The sequence below is a fragment of the Glycine soja genome, chromosome 9, assembly GCF_004193775.1.
Source record: "Glycine soja cultivar W05 chromosome 9, ASM419377v2, whole genome shotgun sequence".
Classification (NCBI taxonomy): Eukaryota; Viridiplantae; Streptophyta; class Magnoliopsida; order Fabales; family Fabaceae; genus Glycine; species Glycine soja.
This window is the reverse complement of record NC_041010.1, coordinates 38,306,701-38,333,608: the sequence shown is the minus strand read 5'-3', so window position 1 is coordinate 38,333,608 and position 26,908 is coordinate 38,306,701. Positions and strand designations below refer to the sequence as shown.

Sequence of the window (26,908 nt, the reverse complement as noted above, 5' to 3'; positions counted from 1 at the left end):
TATGAAGCTCATGTAATTCGATTGATTCATCCTACGAGATGGTACATCTAGGAATATAATTTGAATTGGTGTTGAAGACCTAACTGAAAGTGGTCTAAACACAATTGATAGTGGTGGAGGTATGAAGCTTGTTTCCTACAACAATTATAAATAGTGACTAGTTATGCATAATATAATTTAAAAATAACTAATAAGTTATATATAAAAGCTACTCACAACACTAGGAGTTGGAGCACTTTGAGTGGTAGTTGGAGTTGGAGCTGGAATGCTTTTAGCATTAGATGTTGGAGTATAAAATTAGCTCGAGATTGTTCAACTTGTGGAATAGATTGAAAGTAGTTAATCTCATCCTACAAATATGTAACATCTAACATAAATAACTTGTAAGCAACAATAAAAATAATTAATCAAAATTTAAAAAATATATTATTGGTGTTGTTATGGTTGCATTTGAGTTACAATATTTGTTAAAGTAATTATGTTTATTAATTAATATTATGTTTGTTTTCCTATTTTTAAGTGTTTATTGTAATGTTATACTTGCAACGATAAAAAATGAGAAAAAGATGAAAATTAAATTATATTTTACCCTTAAATGAAATGAAATTTGGAATTTAACAAATTAATTTAATGAAAACGTACTCACATTTTGATCCAAAAAAATATTAACATTTTGGTCCAATGAAAAATTAGTGACATTTTGATTCAAAAAAAGTTACTGACATTGGTTTAATGGAAAATTAATGACATTTTAGTCTAATGATAACTTATTGACAGTTTGGTTCAATATGTTTAACAACCATATCGACAGTCATTTTTGTGATATTTTTGTCTCTTTGTGTCACGTATACTCTTTCATTAATAGTAACAGACATAAGTTTATGGATGAATAGATTTGTCGCATTTTTTTTCCACTTTCAGGGACTATAATTTAAATTTTTATTTTTTAAAGATGAATTTGTTAATATTATGTACATTCAGAAACGAAAATGATTATTTATCCTAATAATATATTTTCTTCATCTTTAACCACCAATGTTATAACTTAATTAAAAATCAAATTTAATCTTAAATATATTTCTAATCTTTATGTAATACATTATATTTGTTTTATTCTTGTAATCTTTATAACTTTTTTCATATAATTTGTTTTTTAATGAGATTATTTTTATTATTTGAAAATAATTTATTGATACTTATAAGATTATAAACATTGGATATCAATCCCTTTTAAGTTAAAAATATTTACTTATTTTAGTCTCTATTATTTAAGAATTTATTTTACTGAAAAATAATGGAACTCTATTATTTAAAAAATATCAAGCCTACTTTTTAAATAAATGATTAATTGACACATCATCAGATAAAAAATAAAATTTTATTAGGATTCAAAACATAGAGTATAGAAGATGTGTGAGAAGTATTCTTGAGAAAGGATTTTGGATAACCTGTAATTTGTTTTTTTCTTATTCTATCTCTTTTACAAATAATTTTTTTTCTTTTTCTTGAGGAGAGAGAGAGAGGTTGAATGTAATGTGCTGAGTCATGAAGACACGCTGCCAAAAAGAAACCATACATGTATGTAATTGTACAGTAAAGTGAGTGCTGAGCTGGTTTCTTTTCTTTTCCTTCAATTTCCCTGTCACCTTTTATATATCATTTCCATTATTGTATGATATTTTTTAAAAAAATGGATAATTTCCATCTCTTGTTATCAAAATTTTATTGGAAACTTTTGGTATTCGAATTTTTCTCTTAAATTAATAAATGCCAGTAGTTTTATTGTTTTAAAATAATAAGGATGCTTGTTTTGAGTTTTGACGTCTGAGAATATTCATCTTTTAATTTATATATATATATATATAAATAGATTTATGTAAAAAATTCTTGGTGCAACTTTCACAGATTCAGAGATAATGTGATGAGTGGTTGTGTGTGTGTTTTTTTAAACTACGTATAATATTTTTTTAATACTTGGGATTAAGTTCTTTTTAGTCGGATAAACTGAAATGAATATATTATTAGGGATTTTTCGGTATCATCAAGTGAAATCACCAGCTTTAAAATAGTGTTGTTGTAAAAATTGAGATGTTTGAACGGTCAGAGTTGTTTGGACTTAATTTTTTCTTATTTTAATATAATAAATACAATTAATTTAATTATTCATATAATTTTATTTCAATTCACAAATATATTTTAACTCTAGTATATTAGGTGAAACAGCCTAAGTTATTTAGATTAATTTCCAATATTTGCAAATTAATCTAAATAACCAGTGTTATTGATTAAGAATGAGGAGATTAGCTGCTCATCCTTTACAAATCAGGGTTTTATAATTTCAGTGGACTTTTGAGTTTGACAGGCTCCTCGTTTGAGCGTAAGTGAGACTCCTTAATCAAAAATTCATTTGTTACTGTCTTATCTTACTTAAGCGCTCAGAATGTCGCGGATAAGTAAAGTCTTTATATCCTTCTTGTTTTGTTTTCCTCGTTTAAGTGTCTTGGGAAAGGCTTAAGTGAGAGTCTTCAATGGTTCCAAGTGTTTTGTCTATTTGAACTTGCTTTAAAGCGTTCTTAAGCGAGTCAGCTTTAATAATTCAGCTTCTAAATCCTCTTGCTCAACCATCCAAGAAGGCTTGCTTGAGCAAGACAAGTCAATGACTCATCCACTTCAATCCATCTTGACTCGCTTAAGCGTATAACAAGCTTTGCTTAAGCGAACAAATATTCACTTGTATTTTTTTGACTAAAATCCTAAAAACATTAAGAAATTCTAACAATTTTCCAATCAAAATTATCTGCATATAATTTCTTATTTTATCATAATTTTGAGTTCAAAACAAGACTCAATGTATCAAAAATATCATATAATCGTCTCAAATCATACGTAAAATTAAAACATATTTGACTATTATCATATATATATATATATATATATATAATTTGTATGTATAAAAAATAAATAATAGAAAATATAGAATGTTTTTAGTTTTTATTTACTATCCATATAAAATTATATTATTAATTAATCCAAAATTATGTTAAATATAACTTTTAATATAATTATTAAAAAAATAAAAACATTCCACCTATATGTGATTAAATGGTAACCGTTGAAAAGGCTCCAAATACAAATTCTAAACCGCATATTCTCGTACTATATGAGGTATTGTGTTTATCTTTAGTGAATTGGAGAGTATCATTTTTTATCAAACAAAACATAATATTTTGTAAATAAATATGACTTATAATATTAAAATATTATATAATTAATTTTTTCTGTCAAGAAAGGACAAGTCACAATCGCACGTTGATTTACAAAAGGTAATAATGTCATACCTACAGGCAACAGCCATGTGGTATCCCATGTTTAGCTGAGTGTATTACTATTATTAGCTAGGTTTGAGATTATTTATGGTAAAATTAGTTGATGATTTAAATTTAATGAAAACACATGAATTTGAAGATCTTACACAACAATGATCAAATTGAAATTTCTCTAAACTTTAATTTAATATATTCACAATGTTTACTAAACATTTATATGGTAATACGTAATTAAATGAAAGTATAATATATTACACACTCAAATAATTTATTTTTTAATTTATATAGAGGTTGAATTATTTTATTGGAATAATAATAATAATAATAATAATTTTCCTAGCTAATGAAATAATGAAAAATAGCGATACACAAATTATACAAATTTGAGTGTGTATAATTGCACTATTAATTATGAAATTAGTTATAAAATTATACATTTATACTGTAATAATCAGTGCTTACTACTTAATAAACTATTAATTAAATTTTGAATGAAAATAATAGCAAAACCATATATTCTGTGTTAATAATTCATATTGATAATTAAGTTGTTAAAATTTAAGTTTATAATTTAACTTCATTTCGCATTATGTAAAAATTCCATATATAAAAATCTCACAACTCACAAGGGCCACTCCTCAACTCATTTATCAATTTCAATATACACGCAGATAATCTAAAGTAGAAAAATATAAAGAAGTTAAAGCCTTTTCAGTCTAGACTACTTTAAATATATATTCAAAAGGGATTTTAAAAGAACATGACTATGGGTCAAGTGAAAAAATAAAAAATTAAAATTGGTTCAAACATTGTTTTCAAATGCATTTCTTAATTAGTATTCCAGAATATTAACACAGAATATAATCATGACTTATTTCCGTAACGTGTCACATTCTGTTTTTGGTCATGCAAAGCAAAATCATTACATGCATGATCGGATCATAAAAGAAACCAATTAAAAAATAAGACATCTTAAGAATCAAATATGAAAAAAACCAAAGCTTAACGAAGTTTATTTGGTATAGAACCATAGTGGGAAGATGGAAAATATACATGGGGAAATAATGAGAATAATATTAAGAAATAACAATTTAGCAAGAAAAAAAAAAAGTATAGTCGCAACAATAGTATATCCCAGTCCACACACTTGCTCTTGGGGATAAGAAACGATGCATTGCTATGCGAAATGGGCAAACCAATAAGACAAAAAAAATAATTGAAAATTCAGTTGATGTCTTAAAAAGTTATAGATATGCCAATGTATTGTAACGTTCCGACTCTTGATATCACCAATTCGAATTCTTGGACAACATACTTTATACACTAATCCTTAATAAATTATTTTCCATCAAAAGACGAACTTTGGTCTAATGTTGGTTGTGACTTATGAGCCCAACATAACGTTATAATTCTTTCTTCCATCCCAATATTTTTGGTAAGTTGGTGAAAATTTTACCTTAAGACACACTTGATAATTGTAAACTTTAGAGACCCATGCACAAACGTTAACACACATAGTTGGTGAAGAGATTTTAAACACAATAAATAACTATGATAAGTCATTATAAAAATGATAGATATGTAGGAGTAGGACCATCCAACAGGTAAAACTACCATCTCACAATATTAATAATAACTTCAAGTTTAGAAAGTAAACGATCGAGCAATGGGATCATAGAAAAAGGAAAACAATCTAACCTAGCTACACTACAATCTAACCAAAATCTAAAATGAAAAATCAAAATAATAGAATGGAAAGTGTTGGTGGGATTTTTGGGTACACTTTTCTTGAAGGTTTGGTAGTACACCTTAATTATTGTCCACAACACAGTACACACATGCATGCAACATCAACACAAACTTAGCTGTTTTCAAGGGCTTCTTCTAGTTGGAAAGCTAGCTAGCTAGTCAATTAGGTTACTTTTCTACGTACACTTTAGACAGAGAGATAATAAATTTCCAATTTGGTTACCCATGAGATGACCAACGCAATTCACCTAGACCTACTTTTAAAACTCTTATGTTTCTTGTGCTATATAAATAGAAGTTTCTTCTATATGTCAGCTAATTTTGCTGAGAAAGCCCGCAAATGGATATAGTGGTTGATCATAAGAAAGCATTAATGAATGTCTTCTTAATCACTCAAAGATTTATGGATACGTGTAGGATTTTGAAACAATGTATATAATTGAATTTGGTGGATGTTAAGTAGGATATGTAGATTGTAAAAGAAGTAAACTAACACTTGCACTGTTATTGCCTCCTATTGCGGGAAAAGGTGTGATTTGATTACTAGAAAACAAAGTGTTGGCATATTGTGATTTCTAACATGCATTATGTGAAAGCATGAATCGCAGTTAGAGGGAGAAGGAGAGGCTCTGAGAAATAATCTTTGTAAGTTTTTTTTTTAATAAAATAATTTTTGTAAGCTTTTTTTTTTTCTAATAAAACTTTCAATTATCTCAGCCTATCATTTAATAACTCGTGACCTTGTAGTGGATTTCGGAATATTGGTCTCTTTATTTTTTTCTTAATTTGGCACAATTAAACAAGTTTTTAAACTAAAAATCACTGCCCACCATTTAATAAATAAAACAAGTTATACAATCAAGAGGAAAAGAAAAGAAAAAGAAGTATATGATATAAAATAAATGATGCAATGAAAAGAGATAAATATATAAAATGGTGAACCAGTTTTTTTGTTTTGTTTCGAGGAAAACATAATGGTGAATAAGTTATTGTATAAATAACACAACTCTTTGATTAATAGATGTAAGATTAATTTGATTGGACGTACGTAGCTGTTTATATCTAGAGCTATTGAAGTTTGAATTTAATCCCTTTCCTGTTTTGATTGTCAGTGAAAAATATTTGATGGCTGACTACATATGAAATTAATGCGCAATGGGATTTGTCTAAAATTTTATACTTGTTTGATTAGCATCACTTATCCGTTTTATTTTTATTTTTAATGAGCGTTTGATTTTGGCATCAAATTGCCAATTAGATTGCCTTTACTAATGAAATAAAAGATTTTAATTTTAATTTTCCAAAAGATGACTTTCATATATAAACATGTTTTTTCTTTTGGAAAAAAATTGCATTCTGACTTCAGAATTAAAACGAGCAATGAAAACATTGCAACAGAACAACTAAAGTACTACTAACATGTAACCCATGTGTAATGTACATAGCAAAAGGTACAACATCATGATTACATTACAGCCTGCAATAGTGCAATACAGAGAAGAGGGTTGGGATGGGGGGAAGCTGATAAAAAAGTTCTTTTAAAATAAAGACAATGAAAATCTTTTCTAGTGTTTATTCATAAAAAAAAATCAAATAATCATATCTAACTAATATTATAACACAATTATAAACATTCACCAAATAAATAAATAACAATTATAGATATATTTATATAACTTTATCAATTATTGAAGGATTAAATCTTGGCATCTTGGCATCTTGGTTAAACATAATTCTTTCAAAAGTACGTTTGGATTAGGTTAGAACCTTTTCAAAAGTATCTCCAGAATGTAGGATAAAAAGAATATTCTTCAAAAATTGGTTCAGCACCCAAAAATATGTTTAAGATATTTATCCAAACATGCAATTAGATTTCTAAATCTAACCTTAATGGTCGCATGCGGCAGCTATATATAATGCCGACAGTTTCAATTAAACATCATAAATAGCTACTTACTCTTGTAATTTTTTTTAGAAGACGGCAACATCGTTATTGGATAAATCTGTCGATTAATAAAATAATGCGCAATGGATTCTTGAATAGCAAGCAGCTCTTACGAAATACTAAAGTTTAAAAGACTAAGTGTATGTTATTCATTAATTGAACGTGCGTTTATCTCAGTTATATGTAGGTTATGTTATTAAACGAAATATTTAGGTAATTCAATTTATCTGATTTTGCTTAAGATATGTGCATCTCTTTTTACGTTACTTTAAATAGTTTATGGATCTCACAAAATCAATTCTCTGGATATTTTGTTCTGATTTCCAATTTTATCTCTCTTTCACCTACTCATTCTCAATCATGTGTGATCTAATGGAATGGAAGAGTAGAACAGAAACACACTCACACATGTACGTAATAGAAAAAGTACAAACAAACTGTAAAGGACTTGAAAAGCCTTGCGAATAGCTTTAAATTTCACAATCACAATTCAAAAAGTTGTGCAAGCTTGGTAGTAGACAACCCTATGCAGATTGCAGCAACACTAAACCCACTCAAAGTTCTTAGGATAAATGTCCACCTAAGCTATTATTTTAGTCCATACTATCTCACTTTTAAAAAAGAAAAATTCGATTGCAAGTTTTTATTTAGGTGATGCATTTTATTTGACAAGCTAATATTTTAATTATTAATTTGATTATAAAAAAAACTTGTTATAAACCTACCTGTTTATTTTAAATTAATAATCGACATATCAATATAATAATAAATAATAAATAAGAATACACAAGACATGTATAAATAACTAAAACCCATTTTAGTAATTACATACTCAAAATAAATTTTAATTCAAAGTATCCAAACAACATTCTTATCTTAAAAAATCAATTTTCTGAGATCTGTTATCCAAACAAAAATCACATTATCTTATAATTAATTTTATAAAATCAATTTTTTCACCACTAATCCAAACAAGCACTAATTTCATTAGTGAATTGACAAAGAGTGTGGTTTATGATGTTATCAATGCATATCAAATGAAATATAAGTTGAAATAGTATGAGCATTATATTTAAAGTATTTTTTTTTATTTCTCTAGTTATTGGTACAATTTTAAATAATGTTAACTTATGCAACTTAGCTTTTAACAAAAAATTAAAAAGTGACAACTAAATTTTATATGCGAGAGTCAAATCCATATATCGTTGAGAAACAGAAACTATCGGTTTCGAGGTGGTTGAATTATTAAAGCGATCTGAATTTATTGGCATTCGAATTATTAAAGCGGTTTCCAATTTCAACTAGAACTGAGATGAAACAATCGAAATCCTACTGCAAAATATTATTACATTGGATTACCTGAAGATTGATAAAAAAAATTGTGGAGAAAATTTCTGAACGTGATCTTATAAATAAGTTGTGTGGCACAGCTTAATCATAAGCAAGTCTTTTTATGTGATCAACAACTGAGAAGTCTCTAATTAGGACTTGTTCAACAGTATTTTGCCAGCTAAGCATTTTCTGCTTTGATGTTCATGTTAGAGCTAGTGGTTCCATTTCTTTAGCTTGATTTACGAGACATTTATTGATGGAGATTTAAGATTTGTGTGTATGCATTGGCCAATAAATTGCTTCAGATATTCCAATTATTGGTGCTACATTGTTAAATGCATAGGGGTACTAGAATACTAACCAGTTTGCAAAGAATTCAAGGAAAGCTAAATATAGTACATAGCCAAACCATTATTTACATAATAAAGAGTTGTTTACCACACCTGGTAGACCCAAGGCCAACATATATGTGACAGATTGCAAAGAAACCTGGGTTAGGTCAGAGTTAATAGGGCAACCCTGATTACTCTATCAGCAGAATAGATATACTTTATTGTAATTTCATTGAAGTATTGACCCAATCACAGTTTCTTTGACTATATTTAGTGTGTTTTGAGGCATGTTTGATTTTCAAAAATCATGTTAAAATACTAGTATTTGTTTTTTAGTGTACAATAACAATAATGAAGATTGAATCCAAGTCTACCCCAAACTCCCTTCCACCACTAGGTTGATCCTACTAGGTTAGCCAACATAATTTTAAATAAATATTTACATGTTTAGTTTCATATAAAAAAATGACTAAAGTCTAAAATGATTTAAGTTAAAACAACTTAAGAAGCTTTTGCAATAAATAAAAGCCAAAATATACTGAAAATTTTGCTAATAACTTTCCTTTAAACTAAAAATTTCTAAATATAGATTACTTTGGTTCAAAATAATTTTTCATCGTAAGAATTCTCAAGCATACAAATTTCCTGAATCTTCATTGATACTTTAATAAAGCTAAAAACAGAACCAACCATGTTAAAATTCTATTTTATTATTTTCATCATATGTTGGTAACTGGAACAAACAGATTAAAAACTTGACAACAAATTACCACATCCAAATACAATTTAGAACCGCGTTAACCAACCACATGAGTTGCCATCCTCTCTCTTCACTTTCCTAGTTTCTTTTAACAAGTTTGCTAATGTTAAGAATTCACACGGCATGCCAAATTGAAGGGATATTTTGAATGTAACTTCACTGCTTGAAATATTTAGACAGGACCATGTTTTAGCAAGGGTTGCCATGGTGGGAGAGCATATAGGGTGAGTTCAAACCACTAATCTTAGCTCACACAGAATGTTTTAGGAGTGTAGGAGAACTAAAAAAAATAGAAGAGAATTTTGGAAGAAATTACTAACACGTGCTTCGTATAGCAGTGGTGTGGGGTGTTTTAGTGTAGTGGAACTCATTCCTACTCCACTCTCTCAATTTTGACCTCTCATAGTTTGAAAAAAAGCTGAAACTAATTTTTTTACCCTCTTATCACCAATATACATCTTTCTACCAAGCTCCAAGGCCTAAAAAATCAAAACCATTCCACTACCCTTCCTATTTTTTAATCTTCTAACCAAGCATACCCTTAATTTTTTTCACCGTGTGTTCTATTAAAGGACTCAGATCTTTTCTGAAGTATCGAATGCTTAGACTTTGCTATAGAGGCAAAAATCCAAGTTATAATGCAAACAACAAAAAAGTAATCAGGGACAGGATTTTGGTGGCCAGATCTCCATAATAATGCTGTCGTAACCATGCTGATAGAGGCAAACCTTTCTTCAGACTGTCCTCCCCTGTATACATCAGGAAATTGGTAAGAGTCTTTATCTATATTATTCATGAAGGATTTCTGCTTGGAAGTTGGAAGATTAGTTAGTTAAGAGTTTCAAGAATCTTCATTTGTCTAATTCTGAATGATGGTGTAGCCTTCTTTGTTCAAGACAAATTAGAAAGTTCAATTTTTTGCATTCATGTGAAATGATTCATGATTGTTTCAGAATTAGCACATAACTGAGGTATACCTTAAGAAGTTCTTGATTGATCCCCATAGAGAGCCAACATTTTTTATTCCCTTGCTTGAAGTGTAACCTTTTGGATCCCTTTTTATGAATTCATTGAATTTTCCTTTAGGTATCCCTGGAAAGCACAGTTGCAAAAAAATCCTGAATAATTTTTCTAGTTCATGCATGTTCAGCATAATTCTATCCTATTATACTTTTTAATTTCAAAAGTATCTGAGTAAAAGAAACTATTACCATTGTCTTTAGAAGACAGTGAATCCCTATTGCTAGATGCTTTTAGTGAAGCTAACTGCTCAACAAGTACACGTTCGGTGCCACTAAACAAGCAGCAGGATTTAAGGATAAAAAAATCACAAATATAAGAAACTTAAAATAAATACATATGTACAAGTGACAAAAGCATTCATTTATGAGGAAGGCATCATGTGTACTGTAGACACTAAACTCTGTAGTAATATGTTCTCAAGACACTTCTACTTTATTTATCAATTAACTGTGAAGTCATAGAGAGGGCAATAACAACTATTGCCTTTGATTGATGAGTAAATAAAATATTTACTGAAAAACGCTGCTCTTGGAAACCACAATCAAAGTACAAAAACTCAAACTTTTGGCACAGGCAAAACACTAAACAAGAAATCAATGATGAACTCTTTCTTTAGGGATATAAGAAATAAGAAAAAGATGGTCAGAAAAATACAGACCTGATATCCTTGGGAATAAGAGCATTCACAATGAAATAATGATCGCCTCAAACAGATGGTTTGTTTATGTCTGGAACTCCCAAACGCGACAACTTCACAGAATCTCCAGGTTGAATCCCTGAAGGAATCTGAAGATCCCGTAAACCTTCAACAGTTCTACTTGAACTCACCTCAGTTCAAAGTTAAAACAGCCTTCAGAGATACAAAAGCACAGGATATTCCTTAATGTTATGAATGATTTAAGTATTGTGCTATGCTTGAAAAGGTATTCAGAATGATTAAACTTGTATATCTGCTCTGCCATTAAGCACATAAAAAATGGATAAATTAATATTACCTTCAAATATAGAAGGCACAGGATATTAGCACATCTGAAAAATGGATAAATTAATATTATGGCCTTCTCTCCAAACATAAAATATTAAGTATATACTTTGCATATTGTCAATATTAATATCCAAGTTGTCAATAGTTGGGTTTTTGACTTAACTAAGTTAAATTTAATAAGATTGAAAAATAAGGAAGGATCCCAATGCGATTTTTTGTTTTGCACAAAAAATGTTAGTGTTCAAATTCATTGCTACTTTAAACTTCAATTTAGACTAAATGTTTGTGATGATACTCAAATAGTTTGTAATTGTTAAAGTTGTAAAATAGAAATATGTAGTAGATAATTTGTAAATCGATAGAATATTTCATATTAAAACCAATTTGATATATTATTTTAATATGGGTTTGGATGTGATGATTTAATAGGTCTTGTCACTGGCGGACCTACATGGCTGTGAGGGTGGACACTTGCACCCCCTCATTTTTTAAAATTCATCAAATTTGTAAATAAAATCTTATATTTTTATATTTTATTTTATCTATATTTATATAATTGAACCCACTGATTTTATTTTTTTATCAATGTTCAAAAAGTCAAGTCACGTGAATCAAAAGATGATCCCTTGAAGTTGCGTTATCCTGTGACAAAAGATATTATCATGGCTGAGATAATATTTGTTCTTTGTAGTTAAATGTTTTGTTGATATTAGCTAAGTAATGAATTAAGAAAAAAGCATATAGTTTGTAATATTTGTACCTTTCATGTCATTATTCAAGCATAGAGTAGAGAATGATTCATGTTAGAATATGTGGATAATATTTTATAATATTATTACTGTATCTTAAAATATGTTAGAATATGTTTTCTAGTTCGATCTTTCTTTAGATATGGAGGTTTTATTATAGGATGAATCTTGTTTATTAGTTTTGAATTTGGTAGAACATTTTAAAATATGCATGTGAATGAGATTATGCACCGTGAATACTAGATGTAATTATAGTCAATTTCTAGAAAGTTTTAAATTTTTTTATAAAAAGACATTCTAAACCGTCTTAGAATATTTTAAGATGATTTTTTAGAAAATTGTCTTAAAATTTTTAATTTTTTCAAAAAATCATCTTAAAAAGTCTACATTCTAAGACGATTTTTATCTTTAATTTTTTTTAATTTTATTTTTTATAAAATATTCTAAGATAGTTCTTTGAGAACCGTCTTAGAATAATACTATTATGAAAAATCAAAATTTTTTACGATGTTGAATTTAAAGAAGACGGTTCAAAATCGTACCGTCTTTGAATGTGTGTTAAAGTCGTCGTTATATAGAATTTTTTCAGAGTAGTGTATAGGAGGATCATAGCAATAGCTTGGTACAAAGATAATGATTTTGGTAGGAACACCCTTTGACCAAGGCCACAAGTATGTCACATTCCTTCGGGCAGGGTTTGAAGGTCAAAGTGTAATTAAGCTCAAACCTGAACAACTTGGTGACTACAAAGATGAGGCAAGTGTTGGGATTTACAATGACTTGGCTATGGATTTTGATCTTAGAAATGAATAGCCCCAGCATATGGAAATGGATTTAGTTACATTAACTAACCATTAACAAGGGAAAGTAATTTGGTGTTCATTTTTAGTCCATTTAATCAATTTGATAGCTTGAATTTTGTCGCTTGTTTTGGAAGATTTTTTTATTTTTTACTTTGAAATTAATTTTATTTTTATATTTATTTGTATTCTAGCGGTTTTATATCATCACAAAAATTTCTTTTACAATAGGTCCCAGAAGTATAAACTATAAGATTGATCTAATGGCCTAAAATGAGAGAAAACTACCTTAACTTTTCCCCCTTAAAATCACTGAATCCATAACCAGAACATACTGTTATGAAACCTCTTTAACCTATGGATATATGGATAATATCTGAGTTGTTGATGTCAGTTAATTTGTAAACAATTTTTCCATTACCTCAATCTGCAGTGCTATGCATGCAAATGTGTTACGTGAATATTATATATATACATATTATTATATAATAAAAAAACTCACATGTTGTATACAAAAATAAAGAAAAATTCTCGTGTTATGTATCACTTCGATTTGCCAGACTGCTGTTTAGATGCTATTTCAGTTTTAATTGGTTAATTTGAATTCACACGCGCAGATTATATAAAATTTTACATGGATGTCACTTGGCCATAAACTAAACTTGACCAACCAATGTTCCTCTACGGTCTCAACATCCATAATCCTTCTATGAAATAATTAATTTCTTCACAAGTGGGAATTTTATATGAAACTTGCTTGAAAATGGTGTTAATTGACCTATATTTACACATAATTTTTATTTTTATTTAAAATGAATTCATTTCAATTTCCTATTTGAATATTTAACTACTACTGTTCCATCTTCCATCTCTGTCAATAACCCTCTACATGATAAGGATCAACCGCATGCATGTGATTAAACATTAAAGCATGGAAGCTAAATTACTAAATGATTATGACTCTAGTAGTTCTTAATTATTTTAAAAATTAACCAGAATAGCCGTCCTTATCCAAAAATTATCCATTTATCCTCTATCATAAAAAAAGCACTCAAGTTGTTTCCTGTTTCAACTTTATATAGGCACAACACAGGTTACATATAAATCATACATAGTGTGTTGTTTTTCATAAAGAAATTAAATGGAGCACTAGAATAGAAGTCTAATATGAGTGCCACTAGAAAACTTTGCAAAAGCAAATGTTAACAAAGTTCTACCAAGTTAGAAAAACTTAGAAAACAACTTCTGATTGCATCTAGATCTTGCATTTTCCACGTTTAAGTTCTTCCATTAGTAGATGTGCCACTGATTTGTATCCCATTTCCCGAGCTTCATTCATTTCAGCAGATCAAAGAAAACAAAAAAGAAAAACGTACCACACTCAGTACAAAGATATTAGCATTGAAGAAATTAATATCAACAACAACAATAAAGATGAAGTGACAATTGAAAGACTAACCTCTGTATACTGCTATTCCAGTTGGAGGCATTTTTCGTTTCCTCAGGCATATTGAGCTACATAAAAAGGAGACACATCTTGAATCAGATCAAAATAAATTGTCTACACATTTAATAGTTCTACCTCTATATTCTCTACATCTTGTAGTTTAATATGTGTCTTAACTCCTGAGGAATTCTGCACACTAATATATTTACAGTATCAAAACCCAAATAATTAAGTAGGGGGTAAAGTTTAATGGCTCTACCTGTTACATATCCAGTGAGGGTTTATTCCTTTTGCTTCTATGCAATGAGGACACGTCCATCCCTTGTTCTTTCTCACTTCCTCTATTTCTAAAACAGAACAATAGTGAACAGTTTCAGACTATCAACATGAGCCATTCTTAATAAGCCTTGTTATATTTTAGAATATCACACTATTGAGTTCAAAGGTTAACTTGTAACTTTCGGATGAAACAAATTAATAGCATAAGATAGTTTTATTTCAAAAAGAATGAAAAATAAGCAATAACTTTATAACATATGACCTCTAGATGCAGGTATGAGCGTGGGACAACTAAGATTATTTCACTTAAATATATATCAAACAAATGTAAAACCAAGCTCTTAAGATTGGCCAGGGATGTACAACCAAAGTTAATGTGAAACCAAGGATTTTTCTTAATGCAATTTTAATTTCATTTGCCATGTTTAGCTGCCCCTTATCATTGGCTGGACTATTTTTTCTCACCTTCTCCATACCGAATCTTGAGACAGGCTCTACAAAAAACACCAGTGCTAGAGTGACAGACAGAACAATCAGTCTTTCCTGTTAGAAAAACATTGTCAAAAAGTTGTGAAACGAATGCAAAAAAAGAAGAACTCAAAATAAGACCATTTTAAGTCTGACCCAGGCATGGTTCATTCACATCAAAATTGCCACATCTCTTGCAGTCTTCTTCACCACACAATTTCTTTTGCCTGCATTTGTGTATATAGCTCCACATTAAACCTTTTACCAATCAGGGAATTTCTCAAACATCGACCAGATTGAATGTCAAATTTTAGGCAATGACCAAAGACAGTATCATCATTTTGTATTAGCTTAATAGCTTAGCTTCTAATATAAAGCATATACCACAAACTGTGAACCTTACCCCAAATAACAAAAACTAATATAAGCTTCTAATATAAAGCATATACCACCAAACTGTGAACCTTATACCCCAAATAACAAACCAAGTAAAGAATTTGTGACCAAAGATTACTAAAACATTAAATTAATCTCCAGTTGTTAACAAAAGGGAGTGAGAAAATGGACCTGCAAAAATGGCAGCATATCCCCAAAACTGGATTGTAGACACTACCTCTGCCCTTGCTATCACAGCGCCGAGCAGAACTCTCTGCTGAAAGCAAAAGATCTGCATTGCTTAGGTTTATGAAAGGAGCATTGGCAGGCCTCTGCTCCTCTTCTTTCTCTTCACACACAGTTACCTTCTTCTCTGTCACAATTCACAGCAAAAGTCACCAAAACAAGCAGTGCTTGAAGAAAAAGTAATAACAATCATGGTCTTCCAAATATATACCCCTAGTGGTCACATGCTACTTCACTTATAAAATACATCATACATACTAGTCCTTCAAAAATAGAGAATAATGTAAAATGATGATTCCTTATGAATGAGTAAAAAAACGTATGGCATAAATTTTCAAATGAAGAACCAATGTTGCAGAAATGCCATGTCACGTGTATGTTTTGGAGGATCAAAACAATTGTACCTTTAATTTGATCCTCCAAAGATTTAGTCTTTCAAACATTAAATTTCACAATAGTAGTCTTCCAAAGATACAAAATTGTGAGCAAGAAGAGTAGAGAAAAAAAGCTTAAACCTTGTTTTATGGGTGTGGAAGGCTGAAAGGGTGGCGGCGTAAGGTTGTTGATTCGCTGAGAGCGGCGCAAAGGGGTGAGACCGTACAGTTTTTTTGGGTGAGTACGAGGTTGTTGTTGCTTCTTGGCTTGTTGTCGGAGCTGAGAAACGGTATTGGCAACACCAAGAGACTCCAAGCGAGCCTGATTCTCTAAAATGCGAGCCTTTCTGAGAGCTTCATAGTCGCCGCATTTTTCTTTCTCTCTCACTCTCCCCATTCTCTTCTTCTGTTCTGAGAGATCTTCACCCATTACATTACACTTTGTACTTTCCAGCAACATCGTACCATAACGGTCAAATTTCTGACCACATTTTACCGCTTCTATCTATATGACACGTGTCTTTCTGCATACCCTGACCACATTTTACCCATTATATTTTTATAATTTTTCACGTTGTATTGTTATAAAAGTATTTCATTGCAGGGTTAGTTACAATTTTTTATCCTTAATTTTTTTAATATTTGGCAAATTTTATCTTTAATTTTTTAATTTGCTACTCTAATAAATTTTATCCTATCTGTCGTTTATTTAATTTTAAGAATAAAATTGGAGGTAAAATTTGTTTTAAAAAAAGTTAGGAAAACAAATAATAAGTTAAGAGTAAAAAATATAATTATGTTAATAATAAAATGACGATGATAAAATTTATAAGTTTTTTAAAAATTATTGATAAAATTCATCAAATTAAAAAATTTGGAGTAAAAAATATATCAAGCCTTGATTTTTATTAATTCATCTTTTAAAAAAATAATAAATCATATATTATTATTATTATAACACGATAAAATGAATGTTTTGAATGGCATTTTTTTCTAATTTATCTTGTATTTAAGTCAAATTAATTCATCTACGAATGGACATTGTTTAGTTTAATTTTTCAAAAAATTAGATTCAAGTACTTATAGTATCTGCAAGGTAAGAAAATTATATTTGGATTCTTAACATTTTTTCAAGTAGGTTCTTTGTTGTCACATAAAATTTAAGAGAAATGACTAGTTTTCACTCTAATATTAGAATCTAATAATGAGTTCTGAACTTATTTTTAACAGTTTCAAAATAGACCTCACATTTTTATACTTCTTATTTAAATTTATTTGTATTACAAATTAAAATATTAATTCATATGAATTTTAATTTTGAAACAATAAATATGCAAAAATAAGATCTTTAAATATTGAAAATTTATTTTATTTATCACAAAATGTACGTTAAAGTAATGATATAACTATATGTATAAATATAAAATTCAATTTTTGTTATTCTCACATGATCGAGAAATGTTTCAAGATCTACTATGTCTTTTAAGTTGTTGAAAAATTTGTCATCTATGAACATGTGTTTTCTTTTATGCAAAATTAAAATGATATGTTGAACTATTGAGTTATATATCATGTGTTTATCACCTGCAAAATTAAAATTTGTCAACTATTGAGTTCTATAAATTTTTTATAGTAATATAGTGAGTGGTGTGAGAGTTCAAAAAATAACTTAAGAAATTTCGTTTAAAAAGTTTCATTGAAAATGCTCATGTATGCTAGGCATGACTGGAACGATTGTCACGTCAGTTTTTAGCTGCTTAAATAAATGTGATGTTTAAACAAACATCAATCTAATTATAAGAGTTCTTTTACATAATTTTAATCTTAACATCCATATCGATCATCTCAATTATTGATGAGAGTCTAAATCTACACAGAAAGAAACACAATCTGCTGTCAACATGTTAACCTGAATCTACACCGAAAGAGTTCTAGTTTTTAGGTTAAGAATTCCATCCACTCAAATTCAAATTAATCCCTTCATCAAATAATAAAACTAAATGTGAAATAGATCGACTTCTTTGTTTTTGTTTTTTACAAGATGAAGAAAATAATTTAAATATAAAGACTTTATTTTATTCTTGAAAGACAGACAAGGAGAGAGAAAGAGAGAGACGAAGAGTTACCTTTTGTGTAGGAAAAGGGTAATTTAAGTATTATCTAAAATATTAAAAAGAAAAGGAGGTGTGAAGAGTAAAAAGATGATGTAAACAGAAACCCCGTTGATAATATTTTTAGTTTTGAAAGTTGGGTCTATGGGGATCCACAGCACAAACGGCCCACCCCGATTAATTCTCTCTCTCACACGTGTCGAGTGTGAACCGCTCCGTTTTCTTTTTCTTGTTGGAAAAGTTTAAACCCTACCGAAAAGGCTGCATAAACCCCACAACAACCCCAAACCCTTCACTCTTTCGATTTTCGAAGGTATATCCTTTCTCGATCAACTTGATTTTCGATTCTATTTTTGTCCAAATTGTTGAGAATTTTCCGAAAATTCGATTAATGTTCTTCCCTCGATTGATTCCGGATCACGTGTTTGCGTTCAATTACTTGACGTTACTTGCATTTGCAACATTTCTGTTCAATTAGGTAAAAAGATGAATCTGAAGAACATGAAGGTTCCGAACGTTCCAGGTGGCGGGGGGATCTCTGCGCTGCTGAAGCTTGGGATTGTTGGTGGAATTGGTTTGTATGCAGCTGCTAACAGTCTCTACAATGTTGATGGAGGTCACCGAGCCATTGTTTTCAACCGTCTAGTTGGTGTCAAAGACAAGGTTATTATATGAAGAAAAAAATTGAAAATGTTTTGCTATTTACTGCATTGCAGTGCTTTGGTTATGATTGTGGTGTTATGCTTGATGTTTTTCAGAAGAGCTATTTACCTTCTCAGTTGATTTGTTATCACTTACAAGTGTCTGGCCATTGTTTAAGTTCTGTTCTGGTGTTGGGAGTAAAATTGATATGTTGGTTAACGTGCAGGTCTATCCTGAAGGAACTCACTTCATAATTCCGTGGTTTGAGAGGCCGGTTATCTATGATGTCCGTGCACGACCCCATCTAGTTGAGAGTACATCTGGGAGTCGTGATCTACAGATGGTAAATAATACAAGTTGCTAGGATTTGCGTGTAGTCACAGAGAAATGGTTTTGGTATCAAATTCGTAGAACCCTAAAAAAGAATTCTGACCTTAATCATATTGTATTCTTGGAAATGAAATTGATTTGAGCATCTTTGTGTCTTTCCTCTTGATTTGCAGGACTTTTTGCATTAGTTTCTCTACTTTGTCCCTTAATTCCTTTTTTGATGGTCTGTTTGTGTGGACATTATCTTGTCCTTCTGTTACATACATCATTGTTACTGGGCCAAATTTTAGCTAACTAAGTAATATTCTCAACTGAGATTTGTTCCATTATGTTTCACCACTGACATGATTGCCACAACTGTGAAACATAATTGTTATCAGATTGTAAAAAGTACATACAAATTAGTTTATTTTAATTTTCTAGACATGCTATTTTATATAGGAATTTTGATGTCAGTTTTTACCGGAATCTGGATTGCAGAAGCAATGCTTAAGATTTTGTATGACTGCTATTTGCCTATTTCATTCTTGTTGCCTGAAGTTTGTTTTTAGATGACAAGATTTACCTTATGAAGTTCAAATGATAAGATTTAATAATATAATTGAATCTGTTGGAATATTGGTTCTTTCATCTAGTTGAATACATTCCAATCTAGTACCCCCAGCATTGGGACTTAAGTATAAGATAGTGATGAAAAACATCTATCTCAATTTTAATATCAGCTTAGCAGCTTTAGAACCTGATAGATTCCCCCTAATCTGAAATTATGTAAACAGAATAACAGATTTACATCACCTCCCATTTGGTGTTTTAAAATAATTTATTTCTGAATTTTGAAGCCGTTAGACATCTGATATTTGGCTTTGAAGTACAAATATCTTATGCAAATGCTTCATCAGTATCGAATACTCTAATCTACAATTTGCCTTTTCAAGTTTAGCCTTTGTTTCTAATGGGTGAAGGTATCTGCATCCATACTCTTTCCATCACTATCTGCATATTGGCCTTTATCCCACTGTCCTGGGTCATTCTGTGCCTTTTTAGCTCTTCTTTGAATGATAGGATGCTGGAAGTTTCAATTAAGACTTTCTAGGTAAAAAATCTTTGATTTCTAGAAACCAATTAACAGGGCAATATTGACCTTTTATTGATTGCACATACAATGTTATACAGGTGAAAATTGGACTTCGAGTTCTTACTCGCCCGTTGCCCAACCAATTACCTACGGTTTATCGGACCCTTGGAGAGAATTATAATGAAAGGGTTTTACCTTCAATCATACATGAAACTTTGAAAGCCGTGGTTGCCCAGTACAATGCCAGCCAGCTTATTACTCAGCGAGAGGTAAGGAGCAAAGCGAATATAACCATTTAAAAAAAAGATTGCTTGTTGCGGAGGTAGTGCAAAATAATTGAAGTTTTTTTTCAACACTTGTTGGAAGCCCAATTGACGTATTAGTGATTTTTCGTTGGAAATATTCTGCTGAAATCAGTTAACATTACTCAATATCACAATGTGTATTTTATCAAAATCAAATCCTTAAGGATGATTTATTGTCATGTGAACTAGAGAAGTATTATTGCTTTTTTGTTTCGTTCACATGAATCATCTCCCTCTGAATTTCTTTAATTAGTTCCATGCAATGTTTTCTTATTTCGAGTATTCATTTCTAGCACACAGGAGAGTGTGTTTAAACTTAAACATTTAACTTGACCTTAATCTTTGTAGGCTGTTAGTCGGGAAATCCGGAAGATTTTGACTGAAAGGGCTGCTAACTTCAATATTGCCCTTGATGATGTGTCAATTACTAGTCTGACTTTTGGCAAGGAGTTTACTGCTGCAATTGAAGCAAAGCAGGTAGCTGCACAAGAAGCTGAGAGGGCTAAATTTGTTGTAGAAAAAGCTGAGCAAGACAAGAGAAGTGCTGTAATCAGAGCACAGGTGATGATAAATTTTTAATGCATAGATGCAGTTAACACTGTGGTGCTTAGTACAAGTTTCTGCTAATTTTATATTTCCAATACAGCATGTGTATTAAGGAAAAAGTGTTATTTGCTGGGTTAGACTATACTGCCATTATTCTGACTAGGTCTTGTTCTGAAACACACACCTGAAACTGATGGAAAAATTGGTGATTTTTTTTTTCTTGATAACTATGTTGGGTTCTTCTTTGGTAACAAGTGGCCTGTTCATATCTGCCTGTTAAGTTTAGAGTGAGATTTTAAATTTAGCATATATTGTTTGCTATTGGCTGTTTTGATTATCGGACCACTTTTGCATCTTAAGTATTCAGTTCTCCCTGACCTTTCTTTCTTTAATGAACAGGGAGAAGCAAAAAGTGCCCAACTAATTGGACAGGCTATTGCCAACAATCCAGCTTTTATCACATTGAGGAAGATAGAAGCTGCACGAGAGATTGCACATACCATATCAAACGCGGCAAACAAGGTTTACCTGAATTCAGATGATCTGCTGTTGAATCTTCAAAAGATGAATTTGGAGCCAGGCAGAAAGTGAGTGGTTGGTAGCCTGTTTGTTTCTTTTTGTTTTTAGCTTGTAAACGATCAATTTCAGGATACATCTTCTTGATATGTTTTCGTAAATTCGGATATAGCTGTCTTGATTAGACTACTGAACGGTAACCCTTTGAATCTTTTGCAAAGGATTAATTGAGGTCCAAACTAATGCTTCACATTACATGAATGAAATAATTTCAGCTAGAGAGTTTGGAATCCTGATTTTTTTTGCTGCCTGGATAAAGTTGGATTGTCGATTTTATACTTTTTTTGCTCACCAAACCTTAACTGATGCGTTAGACAATATTTGCCCAATGATGAATGAGAAGATTTGATTAAAAATCTGTACTATTTGGTTTGACACTAGACAGTAAATTTACCCGATGATTTTGTTATAGCATGATTAATGTAAAGTATAAGGGGGTGTCAGTGTATATTCTTAAATAACTGAGGATTAGATAAAGGCATGAATGATTGAGTATGACCTAAAAAGGCAGGAGAAGTTTGTGTAATTTTATATAAAAAAAACTTCAGGGGATGTTAGCTTAATTTACTTAAAAAAATAAAATTAGATTTAAATATTTTCCAAATTTGATCCCAAACCTGGATGGAAGAACAAAGCCCTTTGCCCCGAGATCCGCATCTAAAGAAATGTAATTCAACTAAGTCAGTGAGCCAGTTTATAAAATATAGCCTCTATATGATTATATTAATTTGCTAATTGCTAAATGATACTTGTAAGTTGTTACTTGTTAATTGGTACAGAATCGATGTCAACAAGATTATGATAAGTAGAAATACAATAATAAAAACCTGATGCCGCTTTTCGTTTGTTTGATTCGTTGCATATTCAACCCAAAACATCACAAAGAAAGTTTCTATTAATTTTTGTTCCTTTAAGCTGTCAAATGCATGAGCATATTGGCCAGTTGGCAATTTATTTGATATGTTCCATATTGCACCGCGTCATGCTTTGACGTATTGAATTTAATCAAATCAAGTTATGCTATATTATGTGCCATGTGGATTTCAGATAGTTTTAAATACTTTGCCTAGCCAAAAATAAGTAACTCATGGATAAGCTTAATGAGTTCTGGTACAGCGTCATTGCAATCGTAATGAAAGGCACCGTGATCTAGTTTAAATGAATTTTTCAACAAGTATTACAAAAGGATAAGTATATAAAATAAATTTATTTTTCAAGTTAAATTTCATTTATACATCTTAATCAGGTCTTTCATCTAGATTTTCTAAAAGTTAAAGCGTATAACTTAATTTTAATTTTAAAAAATTGATTTATTTTATCTTTTCATTTCCTTAATTTTTTTTTTGTTTGGAAGAATTCATTCAACCTGTCTCTATATGTGATTTGTGACTCTATATTGAAATTGAAACAATGGATGCACAAATTATATATCTTGTGGCATGAGTATAAATCCATAAACACAGTCACATGTATAGACAACTGTAATACGATTTTAAATATATAAAACTCGTAAGACAGACTATTACGAAATGACGAAAAAACTTTGAAATGAAAATAAAATATGAGTTTAAATGTGTAATATTTTTTTTATCATTTGCTAATTATCCATGTCAGATAAATAAATTATACAAATTCATCATATATAACTTTTAATTCTAACAAATTTTCCAGTACATATTATCCAGATTTTTCCACCACTAGGATGATCCTAGTGAGTAGTGGATTACTCATTTCTTATTATTATTATTATTATTATTATTATTATTATTATTATTATTATTTGTAAAATAAAATATAATCAAGTTAAAAAGGAATAAAAATTAATGATGTTAGGTAACATGTGAGATTCATTTAATAAGTTTTGCAATACTGTTTAGAGGGAAACTTCTAAGTTGTATCAAACAGAAAATGATAATTAGGAGGGTTTATCTTAGTTTATTGAGGTGTGTCCTAAATCATCTGATACTATATGTTCTTTAGACTTTCTTTTAAAGGAAATAGATGTTTGGCTGAATATCAATTGCTACTTATTTGGAAATGACTTTTTAAATAAGTAACATTTTTTTTCCTCTAAAAAAATGCTACTTATTTGAAAATTTGTTTTCAACTAATTTATTGTTTATTTTATTAATTTGTTTGACTAAAATAAAAACATGTAATGAAAATGGGCTATTACTTTTTAACAAAAATTAATGGAATTTTTCATTTATTCTCTCATTTATCAGTATATTATTTATTTTAATAAAATTTCTCCTTTGATATCAGATTATTTCATTTAATTTTCATACTACTTATTCTGAATCCTTAACCATTTTCTACTTTTAACAACAACAAAAAAGAGAGTTGTATCAAATATAGCATTGATAACTAGGAAACCGAAAAGAAAAATTGGTGGGGGGGGGGAGGGGGGGGGGAACTAATTTTACTGGTTATATATATGGATATTTTAAACAAAATATTTTACCAAGCTATTGCTGTGATCCTGCCATAGTACACTATGATGTTGTCGTTGGGGTTTCTCAATGTGATGTTGGGCATTGAAGTTGTAGAACAAGGTGTTGTTGCTGGTTGAATTGTGTGAGGGAGGCATCAGTTACATGGAACTTGACACTTGAGGGGAAGATGATTAACCAGAAGAGGATTGAGGGAAGCATGACCGTGAACACAAGGATGTAGGTTTGTAGTAGATGCAACCGAAGCAAGTCATCGTGAGGCAAATTATTTGGGATACTGTTTATGATGCAACATTGTATTTTATGAGTTATATTTTTATAATAGGGTGTAACCATTGTCCTATTTGATGGATTTGGCTTATGTTTTCTTGCTTGAGCTTTCCTAGGGAGATTTGGTTAGATGTTTCATTGGTCAGCTTCTTGACCAAGTTTGGCTTCCGTCTAAATATATATATATATATATATATATATATATATATATATATATATATATATATATATATATATATATATATATATATATATATACTATAGTCTAGTTTTATGGTTTCGGCATATTAACGATGAGCAAGCTTGATGGGGTACATTTGATGTCGGAGCTTGTTCTATATATTAAGTAAAAAAAGTGTGATAGGAAGAATTTCTTTTTTATTTAAATAAATTTATGTGATAGGAAGAATTTTTTAAAAATAAAATTTATATTTTCTGTAAAAAAATTGTTTCTTAATAATAAAACCTGACACATAATAATATTATAATTAAATCATAATTAAGTGAAAATAAAAAATATAAAAATATGAGTTTTAAAAAAAAATACATTTTGTTACTATAAGAATAAAATTATTTATAATTTTTTTACAATAACATGACAGATGAGAATTAAAAAAAATAACTTAAAAAAATTTCTTTAAAAAATTTCATTGGAAACGCTCATGTATGATTCGCATGACTGGGACGATGGTCACATCTTGTCACGTCAGTTTTTAGCTGCTTAAATAAGTCTGATGTTTAAACAAGTATTTTTTAAAATAATTAGTTATAGGTTTTACCACCTTAAAAACGAATTGAATAGTGAAATTGGAAGCTAATTAATTGCCAAAACTCCTACAGTTCTCTCCGCACAAATACTTTAGGAAATCAAATTTGAATCCTGCAAATATAGCGATCAAACACCATGAAAGTATACACCTAAGGACTATATATAATTAAGAACTGATATGCAAGATGAGGTTGTTTTAATATTCTTTTTCGCGTACACCATGAGGATTAATCTTTCGTAATATAAGTATGCAGTACTTATATATATGCATCCATATGTAGCACTTTATGTAACTTTGCAGATTGAGTTATATGGAAAAAATGTGTACAAATTGATATTGTCAACATAGATTTCATTCATAGGCTATAGAGTGTATTAATAACCATCCCGATCTTGGAAAAAATTACCAGTGTTGCATCTGGTGACACTAGAATTAGGAGGTGCTGATTTACCATCCATCAAAATCAAAGGAACACTCAAACGGCGACACTGAACAAAGGGTGGACTGAAACGCCTGCTCTTAATTCTTCCAAACTTGGCTCTAATTCTAAGATCAAAATTCACAGCCAAGTCATTGTAAATCCCAATACTTGTCTCATCTTTGTACTCACCAAGTTGTTTAGGTTTGAGCATAATCACACTTTGCCCTACAAACACTGCTCGAAGAAAGGTGGTATTCTTGTAGCCTTGGTCAAAGGGTGTTAAGCTCACCCTATCAAACTCATTATCTTTGTACCAAGCTATTGCTTTGATCATCCTATAGTACACTATCACGTGCTTGTTGGGGTTTGTCACTGTGATGTTGACCTTGAAGTTGTAATACAAGGTGTTGTTGCTTGTGAGGTTGAATTGTGTGAGGGTGGCCTCAGTTACGTAGAACTTGACACTTGAAGGGTTGATTATTATCAAGAAGAGGAAGAAGCAAAGCATGAAAATGAATATAAATATGTAGATTGTGCAGTAGATGCAGCGGGGTTTGCAAGGCATCGTTAGGCTGATTTGGGATACTGTCAAAGATGCAACATTTTCGTATGTGTTATAGTTTATAAGGTTTAGGGTTTGGCGTATGCTTGTTGCGTTGATCTTTCCTAGGAATATTTTCTTGCTATAAAGAAAATACATTACATAAGAATTGTCAATTCCTATACAAAATATATTCTTAAAAAAGAGAAGGATTTTAAGTGTGATTTAAGATCTAAAATGATAATTAATCTAAAAAATTAAAAGTTGTAAAAATATGTCGAAATTCCATCCAAAAAGTCAAAAGCTTTAATTATAATAATTAAAGAAGAAATTACATATAGAGATTGACTAAAAGACTCGGCATGATTGGGTTTGCCAACAAGTAATAAGAGACCTTAATTTAATTTGGTACTAGAGAGATAAGTAGTAAAAGAGGGAAAAAAAATAGATCCAAAGATTTAAGAAATCGTTATAGCCATTTTTACTTTTTTCATGGAAAGTGCTATGTAAAGCCCTGTTCACATATGTGATATGACAGGAGAAGAGACATGATGGTTTGTGAAATGTAGCCTTCTCGATTTTTTTTTATCAAGGGTAAAATTTTACACAATTTTTTAATTAGAGATATATTTTAAAAAATTATCCAAAAAAAAGTGTTACAACTTTTAATCTACAAGT

At 30.0% G+C, this 26,908-nt stretch overlaps 4 protein-coding genes and 1 long non-coding RNA gene across 6 annotated transcripts; 1 reads left to right on the top strand and 4 right to left on the bottom strand.

Annotated features, from left to right (window-relative positions):
- Positions 1-9,376: 9,376 nt before the first annotated feature.
- On the bottom strand, positions 9,377-11,438 carry LOC114367478. Of its 2 annotated transcripts, XR_003657218.1 has the most exons (4): positions 11,126-11,438; positions 10,656-10,738; positions 10,422-10,536; positions 9,377-10,193 (listed from the first exon to the last, which is right to left on the bottom strand). XR_003657218.1 is itself a non-coding variant. In XM_028324667.1 (3 exons), the coding sequence occupies exons 1-3, from the start codon at positions 11,148-11,150 to the stop codon at positions 9,986-9,988; spliced, it is 348 nt and encodes a 115-aa protein (XP_028180468.1). In that variant the 5' UTR covers positions 11,151-11,436; the 3' UTR covers positions 9,377-9,985. The 2 variants fall into 2 exon arrangements, 1 of the variants encoding a protein (XP_028180468.1); XM_028324667.1 differs by lacking the exon at positions 10,656-10,738 and having other exon boundaries at positions 11,126-11,436.
- Positions 11,439-14,040: 2,602 nt separating this feature from the next.
- On the bottom strand, positions 14,041-16,635 carry LOC114367285. Its single transcript, XM_028324444.1, has 7 exons — positions 16,332-16,635; positions 15,763-15,943; positions 15,352-15,422; positions 15,193-15,270; positions 14,708-14,795; positions 14,461-14,516; positions 14,041-14,330 (listed from the first exon to the last, which is right to left on the bottom strand). Exons 1-7 carry the CDS (start codon positions 16,618-16,620, stop codon positions 14,257-14,259), a joined length of 837 nt encoding a protein of 278 aa, XP_028180245.1. The 5' UTR covers positions 16,621-16,635; the 3' UTR covers positions 14,041-14,256.
- Positions 16,636-18,522: 1,887 nt separating this feature from the next.
- Positions 18,523-22,005, top strand: LOC114368756 (prohibitin-1, mitochondrial). The gene is made up of 6 exons (XM_028326010.1): positions 18,523-18,614; positions 18,780-18,964; positions 19,170-19,286; positions 20,447-20,617; positions 21,002-21,214; positions 21,599-22,005. The coding sequence occupies exons 2-6, from the start codon at positions 18,788-18,790 to the stop codon at positions 21,788-21,790; spliced, it is 870 nt and encodes a 289-aa protein (XP_028181811.1). The 5' UTR covers positions 18,523-18,614; positions 18,780-18,787; the 3' UTR covers positions 21,791-22,005.
- Positions 21,806-22,762, bottom strand: LOC114368757. The gene is made up of 2 exons (XR_003657407.1): positions 22,603-22,762; positions 21,806-22,432 (listed from the first exon to the last, which is right to left on the bottom strand). It is a non-coding gene; the product is annotated as an uncharacterized LOC114368757 (long non-coding RNA).
- A 2,783-nt stretch (positions 22,763-25,545) lies between these two features.
- On the bottom strand, positions 25,546-26,313 carry LOC114425631 (NDR1/HIN1-like protein 10). The gene has a single exon (XM_028392571.1). The coding sequence runs from the start codon at positions 26,252-26,254 to the stop codon at positions 25,643-25,645; it is 612 nt and encodes a 203-aa protein (XP_028248372.1). The 5' UTR covers positions 26,255-26,313; the 3' UTR covers positions 25,546-25,642.
- Positions 26,314-26,908: the final 595 nt, after the last annotated feature.

Coding starts and splice junctions, on each gene's coding strand:
- LOC114367478 (XM_028324667.1), bottom strand. CDS start 11,150: ATGCTCTTATTCCCAAGGATATCAG. Junction 10,537..11,125: donor CTTATTCCCAAGGATATCAG/GTCTGTATTTTT, acceptor TGTGCTTTCCAG/GGATACCTAAAGGAAAATTC. Junction 10,194..10,421: donor TCAATCAAGAACTTCTTAAG/GTATACCTCAGT, acceptor TGATGTATACAG/GGGAGGACAGTCTGAAGAAA.
- LOC114368756 (XM_028326010.1), top strand. CDS start 18,788: ATGAATCTGAAGAACATGAAGGTTCCGAACGTTCCAGGTGGCGGGGGG. Junction 18,965..19,169: donor TAGTTGGTGTCAAAGACAAG/GTTATTATATGA, acceptor GTTAACGTGCAG/GTCTATCCTGAAGGAACTCA. Junction 19,287..20,446: donor GGAGTCGTGATCTACAGATG/GTAAATAATACA, acceptor AATGTTATACAG/GTGAAAATTGGACTTCGAGT.
- LOC114367285 (XM_028324444.1), bottom strand. CDS start 16,620: ATGGGTGAAGATCTCTCAGAACAGAAGAAGAGAATGGGGAGAGTGAGA. Junction 15,271..15,351: donor TGTGAATGAACCATGCCTGG/GTCAGACTTAAA, acceptor TTTTTCTAACAG/GAAAGACTGATTGTTCTGTC. Junction 14,796..15,192: donor CAAGATTCGGTATGGAGAAG/GTGAGAAAAAAT, acceptor GTTCTGTTTTAG/AAATAGAGGAAGTGAGAAAG.
- LOC114425631 (XM_028392571.1), bottom strand. CDS start 26,254: ATGCCTTGCAAACCCCGCTGCATCTACTGCACAATCTACATATTTATA.